The sequence below is a fragment of the Quercus suber genome, unplaced genomic scaffold, assembly GCF_002906115.3.
Source record: "Quercus suber isolate HL8 unplaced genomic scaffold, Cork oak 2.0 scaffold_515, whole genome shotgun sequence".
Taxonomy (NCBI): domain Eukaryota; kingdom Viridiplantae; phylum Streptophyta; class Magnoliopsida; order Fagales; family Fagaceae; genus Quercus; species Quercus suber.
In genome coordinates, this window is record NW_027069964.1 from 165,982 (window position 1) to 175,141 (window position 9,160).

The following is a 9,160-nucleotide window of genomic DNA, read 5'->3' on the forward strand; positions in this document are numbered from 1 at the left end:
GTTTTGAATAGTGTTATTTGATGCAATGCTAATTAAAAATTTTAAAAAAAAGGTTATCGATTTCTAAAATTACTTAAATACATAACACATAAGATCCTGTTTCTATGCTTTTACATGAAAATGATGTATTTGAATAACATTTCATTATACATAAATCCAAAGCTATTTATAATTGTATACTACATAGTATCACACCATTCAAAATCAATTATCATTATAATAAAATTAGATTTCTTTGGACTCATTAAAAAAAATAGATAATAAAAAATTATTCTCAATTTTAAAATTAACAAAAAAAGGCAAAGTTTTGAATTTTGAATCAAATGCACATGTAAATTAGATCTGTTAAATATGAACATGACAAGTGTTTAACATATTTATCCTTTCCAATGGGTACCTATGCGCAAGAACACTGGACCAAGAGATTCCAAACAAAAATTATGTTAATTCATTTGAAAATTTAATTTTAAAGATTTAAATAAACAATAAATTAAAAAAAAGAACATAAAATGAGGTGAACAAATAATTAACATGAAATAAGGGAATATATTATAATAATAATAAAATCTAGGGACAGCCCAATCATTTCAAATCCTTGGCCTTGTCCAGCTCTTACACCTCCAAACCAATAATTATATGCCACCTCACCAAACTCAAACAAATATCTAGTCACAAGGGGCAAAGTTTTTTTTATTTTATTTTATATAAGAGAGAATAGCATATTATTGAAGCTATTTAGCTATGGAAATTTGAGTGTGACAGAATCAAACCCCATCCCATAATCAAATTTAGCAAACTCGAATTTTAATTGGCTATACAACATCAAATTAACACAAAACATAAAAAATCTACATAATTGAATAACTTCGCGTAATGTTATCCACCTAAAATAAAGTACTATCTACCAAATTTTGCAAGTCACAAAGAGTACAACCGTAGTCCAGTCCGCACCCAATACTTCTCTCTCTGTTTCTTCTTTCAATGCTATAAAACTCAGCAACCAACCCCTCTCTCTGCCTGCAAAATCTTCAGCTCAAACCAAACTCCGATATTTTTCTCACTGCACCAACCCGAAACAAAAACCCGATTCATCGTTAATACAATGAACCCGACCCATAAAACCCGATTAAGTCTCTTTCGGACTCTCTCAAATTCAAAACCCACCCACCTCCCTTTGCTCTTCTTCTTGTTCGTCCCCACCTGAACCAAATCCTTAATTTCAAAAAAAAAAAAAAAAACTTGGGTTTTCTCGAACTCAAAACAAAAACGTTAGTTTCCACGAACAGACAATTAAAAAAAAAAACAACCTTAAGTTCCACGAATTGTATCGAAAAGATTTGATTTTTAGAAACATTTTATAGAAATGTTACTTTCTGTGTTTACCGAAGACCTGCTGGTCCGAGTTTACATTAAACTCGGCTCTGAATCGGACAGGAAGACTTGGCGACTCGTTTGCAAGGACTTCCTCCGAGTCGACTCAGTGACTCGGCGGTCCCTCCGAGTCCTACGGTCCGAGTTCTTACATGGGCTGCTGACGAAGTTCAAGAACCTGGATACGCTGGACCTGTCTGTGTGCCCGAGAATCGAGGACGCGACGGTGTCGGTGATGCTGAGTCAGGCGGTGAACTCGGTGAGTTGGACTCGGTGGGTGACCCGGTTGGTGCTGAGTCGGGCGAGCGGGTTGAGGTACGGGGGATTGGAGAGGTTGGTAGGGGCGTGTCCGTGTCTGGTAGTACTGGACGTGTCGTACTGTTGGGTATACGGGGATAGAGAGGCTTGGGCTATATCGAGTGTGAGAGGGTTGAGGGAGTTGAGGATGGATAAGTGTTTGGGAGTGAGTGATGTTGGGTTGGCAAAGATAGCTGTTGGGTGTGGAAAGCTGGAGAGGCTGAGCTTGAAGTGGTGCATGGAGATTTCTGATCTGGGTGTTGATCTTTTGTGCAAGAAGTGCTTGGAGTTGAAGTCTCTTGATGTCTCTTATCTCAAGGTCTCTCTCTCTCTCTCTCTCTGTTTGTTTGTTTGAATATTTGGACATTGTGTGTGTGTGTGTGTGTGTTGGGGTGGTAGGGGAATAAAGGTAATGGGATTGGAATTTGAGTTTTGGGTTTGGGAATGACAACTATTTCAGTGAAAACTATTTCCTAATCTGAGTGTGTGTGTGGGGAGGTAATGGGGTTGGAAATGGAATTGGAGTTTGGGTTTTGGTGTGAAAGAAGTATTTCATTATGTGGGACATGGATGTGCTAGGAGAATAGAATAAATGAAGGTAATTATTGAGGGAAAGAGAAGTAAGGTAGTGAACTTCAATTTCATATTTTGTTCTAATATAAAAGCTGGCGAATGCTTGTTTGGTTGCTGAGGAAACGAAAAAGAAAGTTGCATGTTTGTAATTTTATGTATTTGAGAGAGAGAGAGAGAGAGAGAGAGAGGCCACTCTAGTGAAGCTAGTGGGTAGTGCCAGACTGCCAGTATGTTGCTATGTTTTTTTAGAGTGACGTTTCTAAATTGGGAAAGTGAATTTTTCTCTCTCTCTCTCTCTCTCTCACTTCGTATATATGTACATATCAAAACTCCAATAGTGCCACCTTATCCTTATGGGTTATGCCTCTTATATTTTTCTTTTTTCTCTTTTATTTTTTTAAAAGTTTTCAAGGTTTTCTGTTTGGATTCTGAGGAAGTGCTAGATGAAAGAGTTATAAACGAGTTGAAGTATATATACTGCTAGATTTATATGGTTTTTCTGCACCAATGAGTACAATGTGACCATTTTGGCTGAGTTGAGGTGAGAATATCATATTTTGGAGACCAAACAACATGTAGATATGGATAGAAATTTCTGTTGTATTGTTTAATTCTCTTGAATATTTTGAGCAAGCAGATATTTTCAAGGTAAGTGCTATGTTTTGAATATTTATGATTGGGAAATATGATGCATAGCTGGGTTTCAGGTTACAAGTGAATCTCTTCGCTCAATTGCTTCTCTGCCGAAACTGGAGGTTTTGGCTATGGTGGGGTGCCCTTTTTTAGATGATTATGGATTGCAGTTTCTTGAACATGGATGCCCATCACTACAGGTGAAATATTTTATGGTTGAGAACAGTATTTTAGTTTATAATTTGATTGACATGCATCATAACAATTCAAGAAAATATATTATTAACTAGACATTATTGATTTTAATTTGCATTTTCCAAGGACTGCAGGCAATTGACGTATCGAGGAGTGGTTGTGTTAGTTCTTCTGGCTTGATATCTGTAGTCAGAGGACATAGAGGTCTTGCCATGCTCAATGCAGGATACTGTTTTTCAGTGAGTGGATATTATTATATCTATTTTGGTTCTTGTATTTGGTTTCACTGAAATTTTAAAATATAGTTCCTAATTCTTAAACCTTGGGGTTTCCCATAGGAGCTTTCAGCAATGGTTCTCTACAGCTTGAAGGACTTGAAGAATCTAAACACGATAAGAATTGACGGTGCTCAAGTTTCTGACTCAAGCTTCCAAACCTTCAGTACGAATTGCAAGTCATTGGTGGAAATTGGGTTGAGCAAATGTGTTGGGGTGACCAACATGGGCATCATGCAGCTAGTATATGGCTGTGTGGGTTTGAAGATCGTGAATCTAACATGTTGCCGTTTCATCACTGATGAAGCGATTTCTGCTTTAACCAACTCTTGCAGGAACCTTGTCTCCTTAAAGTTAGAGGCTTGTGATAAGGTCACTGAGAAGAGTCTCGATCAGCTTGGATCATGTTGCTTGCAACTCAAGGAGCTTGATCTGACTGATTGTTGTGGGGTAAATGATAAAGGTAAACTTTGGAAGTTATATCAGCCAGTGTTATGAAATTAACTATGGTTAATCTGCCTTTGTTGCTTTTACAAAATGTAGTCAATTTGATGCAGATCCTATTTCATTGTATTTGCCAAAGTTTAATCATTTTCAAAGTGTAATGCTCTTCTTATCTGCAGGACTCAAATATTTGTCAAGATGTTCTGAACTCTTAAGCTTGAAATTAGGACTGTGCACAAACATATCAGACAAAGGATTGGCTTATATTGCTCATAACTGTATAAAAATTAGTGAACTTGATTTATACCGGTAATTTAATCCCAGTAGTCAATTTGATTATGTATTGAGAGTTCGCAAGATGGGAAGGTGAATTCATTTATTTATCTCTGTTTTGTGTTGCAGCTGTACGAGTATAGGAGATGATGGATTAGCTGCATTATCAAGTGGTTGCAAGAATTTGACGAAGCTGAACTTGTCATATTGCAATGGAGTTACTGACAGGGGGGTGCAGTACATTGGCCGTATTGGTGAACTCTCTGATCTGGAAATGCGTGGACTTGTCAACCTCACAAGCGAGGGTTTGACGGCAGTTGCAGCTGGTTGTAAGAAACTGTCAGATTTGGATTTGAAGCATTGTGGAAAGATTGATGACTCGGGCTTCTGGGCACTTTCTTACTACTCACGGAACATGCGACAGGTATGGTTTAAATATTTTGAATTGGAATGAGCGTTCATTTACTTTAAAAGAAAAAGGAAAGTGACTTCCAAGCTAACACAACTGTCAAGCTTAAAAAAATAAAAATAAAATAAACGCAAAGGAAAATTTAAGAAACATTTGTGAAACAAAGTATCTCTAGGAAATCTATTGTAGGGCACGGCATGTGATAATGATTAAAGAATAAGGGGGATTTGGTTGGAATTGGAAACTGAAATGGTATGGTAATGAATATAGAGCTTAACTGGATTTACACCATGGGTGTTTACTTATATTCTTCTTGTATTTCCAAGATGTTTCAACACAATATCACTTCCTGTTCTTTTTGTTTAATTGCTTCCATCCTTTCTTTTTCTTGTATATGCTGAGAAGACAAATCTATATATAGAACAGAAGAATAAGGATGAAGGGTAACAGAAAAAGATATCATAATAGAGAAACTAACCTATCAAATGCAGTCAACCACACTGTGGTGTCTCCCTCTACCAACAGCTTTGTAGCACAACTGGTTTGCATCTCCTAGTATCCAGGGTCCAAATCCTCCCTCCCCTGTTTTAACTATTGAATTATAAATAAAGAAACCAGAATGTAATTTGAATGGTTAGGCACCCAAAGGACCTTTCAACCACTCTCAAGTAGTCTACTGCTCACTTGAAAGTCACCTAGGGGTCCTTATTCTATTCAATTATAATTGTCACCTCCCACAATAAATTCACAGCACCTGCTACTCACTGCTAACGCTTCTGCTTCTGCCTTTATGTTAAGTCCACCTTTTAAGTAAGCAAAGGTCATACACCGCAGTTTCCCAGTGCATTTTTCCCCTTACATCTTGTCAGAACTTAATAGGATAATATGAATCAAATTCACATGTAAATTAGGCTCACTAACAAGCTCTATCTTCTTCAGAATAAAATCTCTAGCTTAATATGCTGAAATTTTTATTAAGCAAATTAATGTTGCATAAATGAAACTAAATAAAAAGTAAATGCAACGAAATTTGGAACTTTCATCAAATACAGGAACTGGTTGTTGTATACATCTATTTATAAATTATAAATTGCCTTTTCTTTTGTTTGGCTGCACATTAAATAGAATACTAATGATGGCATTGTTTTATGAGGTGGTATGCTTTTTCAGGATGTTTGATGAAAACAAAAATGAAAAGTGAAAGTTCCAAAAGTTATGAGCAGTTATTTTTACCAGTCTTTTAAGCCACCTGTTTTCCTTTTTCTAATTAACATGCTCTTGTCAAAATAGCAAGGCTGCATGTTTAGATTATGAACATATCTGCCAACATATAATGGTAAATGATCATTGATTACAGATTTTGGGACATGGGTTAACCTAAACTACTTTTATTGGTGGCAGATAAACATGAGCCATTGTGCTGTCTCAGATGTGGGGCTATGTATGGTGTTGGGGAACCTAACACGGCTGCAGGATGTCAAGCTGGTGCACCTCATGAATGTCACAGTGAAAGGGTTTGAACTAGCACTTAGGGCCTGCTGTGTGCGGATCAAGAAGGCCAAGTTAATTGGTTCTCTCAGATTCTTACTTTCTACAGAGATACTCGAGACCCTGCATGCAAGGGGCTGCAAGATTAGATGGGAATAAACTTCATATCATAAAGCCTATTTATAAGTCAGTCAGAAACCTTCTCTTGTCATGGGTTTTCATGAAGGTTTTTGAGAAGTTGGGATGAGTTTTGCCAATGAAGTTTTTCTGCTTTCTTGGAGAGAAGGGCTTCACCAAATGATCTAGGGGTTTTCAAGTTGCCAAAATATATTGTCTCATAATGGCATAAAATTGCCATGTTTGTTCTCTTTTCTTTTCTCTTTTCTCCTTCCGCCCCTCTTGGCCCTTGCACTCTTGTTTTCTTTCTTTGTAAGGGATTAAGGCAGTTCACTGGCAGAGCAACTGGGTTAAGAAGTGAAGCAGAATATATAACTTATATATGTTTTTAAATTAAATTTTGAAAGTAATATGTAATTGAGACAACCTCATCCTGTATCTAATAGTTTGTTCTCATGTAAAAGTAATATGCAACTGAGACAAACTATTCAAATTCACTAATAGATATACTTTTTAAGGTAAGACCATATTGGTTTCGATGCAGATTCCATAAACCTTTTACTTCGATAATGGTCTTGGTTTCTATGATCTGTGTTACCTTTAGTAGGCTGGATAGGATTAAGTTACCAGCCTGACAAATGATCTACTTAGAATCTTGAATGAAACAATCTAAATTGAGGACAAGAATGATGTCTTTCAGTTTGGGCCTTTGAAGGTTAAGGTTCTTAAACCTGATGGAACACCTGCAATCTTCTAATGCTTGCAATATAATTTCCAAATTGTTAGTGATATGCTTTTAAAGCCTTAAACCCTTTCATGGACCACTTGATTTCCCCTTTCCAGCATTCATTTGTCAAGGGCATACTATCCCTAATAACATTATTTTAGCCTAAGAATTGTTAAATTATTTTAGTAAACATAAAAAGGGTTAGTCTTGCTATGGAGCCGCTAAGATTGACATGTCTAAAGCACATGATTCATGATTGTGTTATCTTGAAACCAGTTTTTGATTAGACTTGTTCTAGAATGTGTTTCCACTTTGTCATATAGAATCTTGGTTAATGGCAGTCCAACCGAAGTTTTAGTGCAAAGAAGTGGTTGAGGCAATGTGAACTCATTTCCACCCCTCTTTATTTCTCCTTTATGCCAATGTTTTGTCCTCTACCCTTATTTAAGGTGGGTTATCCAAGGAATGCAAAGGCATTAAACTGGCTAGGACTGCCCCTGCCATTAATCATATATATACATATATCTTTTTGGTGGACGATTCTTTTCTGTTTTCAAGGTTTAGGATAAAATTTTACGCTTTATTAAGAAAACATGTGATTGGTATTGTGAAATGTCAGGGTAAGTAACATGTAGCTAATCCTAACTAATTTGTTGGTGATTTATATCCGACCAAGACTTTGTTGTTTTTGTACAAATTATATTTAGTCCAAATGAAATAGAAGACATCAAGAATAGCTCATTGGGATGAATTTGGTTGATAAGACTGGGGGATATCTTATTTTCAAATTCCATTTAAGAAGCATTAGATAATGACTTTCCAAGGGCTGATTGATAAATTTAATTTCAACTTAATTAGAAGGGTGGAAAGCTGGAATGCATTTTCAGGCTGGACATTGAAAATTTTAGTTGATAGTAAGCGACAAATTTATTTGGCCATTATCAGGTAGAGGAAATTATGTGGTCAGCAAAGGTACAGTTCCCTGTGCAATATGAATCTTAATCTACATATACAACAAGTGGATATTAGAATGTCAAGGATCAATTGGGACAATAACTTGTCCTTAAAAGTTAAAACTACTTTATAAGCGTGTTGTGTTTGTGTGCAAACTTTGTCATGGAGATCTTCCTTTAAAATCAGAGTGGATCAAAAGGAATTTAAAGTGAAACATTTTGTCCAGTATGTCAAGAGGAGGAGAGAAATAATATTTTTGCCGGATCACTGGATGTATAAGTAGAAATTTAAAATACTAAATAATTCAATGCAAGTGCAATTAGAAGCAGTAAGGGAAATTTAGCTAAAAAGCAACAAAGTTAGGGTTTTGGAGAATGCTGAAGTGCAGTTTAGTGTTAAATATGTTCATGGTAGAGAACTAGTTGAAGTGTTGAATTTATTTAGAAGCTACTCAAGATAGTTGTAGGGGGGCTTTATCTGGTTCGATTGACACTTCTACAACAGATTTATTTATAAAGGAAGCTTCATTGTAGTTCAACTTAGCTGGGTCTTACATGGTGGAAATAGCACTGCTTGGGGCGATAGTGGGCACTCTAAAGTTTAAGTCAATTCCATTCTTAGCAATAGGGGGAGAGAGAGAGAGAGAGAAATTTTTCTACCAAATGATCTTCCTTTGTTTTATAGAGAAACTATTTGCAGATCCAAGTAATGCGAGGAAAATTTTGATAATTTGTTTTTGTTAAGTAAAAACGAAAATAATAGATAAAACTTATAAGTGTTAATCCAAAACCCTTCTTAAAATGATATGATTATTTTCTAACAAAATATAGTTGTTACAATATAGTAGATTTTCTAAATTAAGCCATCAATATTTGTTATTTGAAAGTGTTTAAATTTTGTAAGTTATTTATTTATTTTTTAAAGAAACATAATGCATTTTACATTCAATTATTATATAAGGTGAGATATTTTGTAAATAATATAATATAAGATTGGAATTTGTTTATATTTTCTAGTGCTTTTTACAAACGATTCATTTTCTATATAACTGAAATGACATAAAGATAAAGTAGATATAAGTAAATCTATAACTTTTATAAGAAAAAAAATACAAAACTTTAATAATATAAATAAATATATATAATTTTATCAAGAACTACCAACATTACACTGAGAATGTGAGATAATTGTTAATAAACCGCTCATCTTTCTACACAACTTCTCATCTCAAAGTATCACCGAAGCGAAACGAAATGAACCAAATTGGATTGAATGGACTGAATAATGTGAATCAAAATGAACTGATTAAACCAAATATTTTGATGTGATTCAACAAGAATGCAACAATAAATATAACGTCAATTTTTAAAATTTTAATATAAATATGAATATGTGGTTACAGGA

At 35.2% G+C, this 9,160-nt stretch overlaps 1 protein-coding gene across 1 annotated transcript; it reads left to right on the plus strand.

Moving 5' to 3' along the window:
• Window positions 1–763: 763 nt before the first annotated feature.
• LOC111996755 (F-box/LRR-repeat protein 3) lies at window positions 764–6,597 on the plus strand. Its single transcript, XM_024028757.2, has 7 exons — window positions 764–1,987; window positions 2,949–3,074; window positions 3,204–3,308; window positions 3,408–3,807; window positions 3,968–4,097; window positions 4,191–4,485; window positions 5,872–6,597. The coding sequence occupies exons 1-7, from the start codon at window positions 1,364–1,366 to the stop codon at window positions 6,115–6,117; spliced, it is 1,926 nt and encodes a 641-aa protein (XP_023884525.1). The 5' UTR covers window positions 764–1,363; the 3' UTR covers window positions 6,118–6,597.
• The last annotated feature ends 2,563 nt before the right edge of the window (window positions 6,598–9,160 follow it).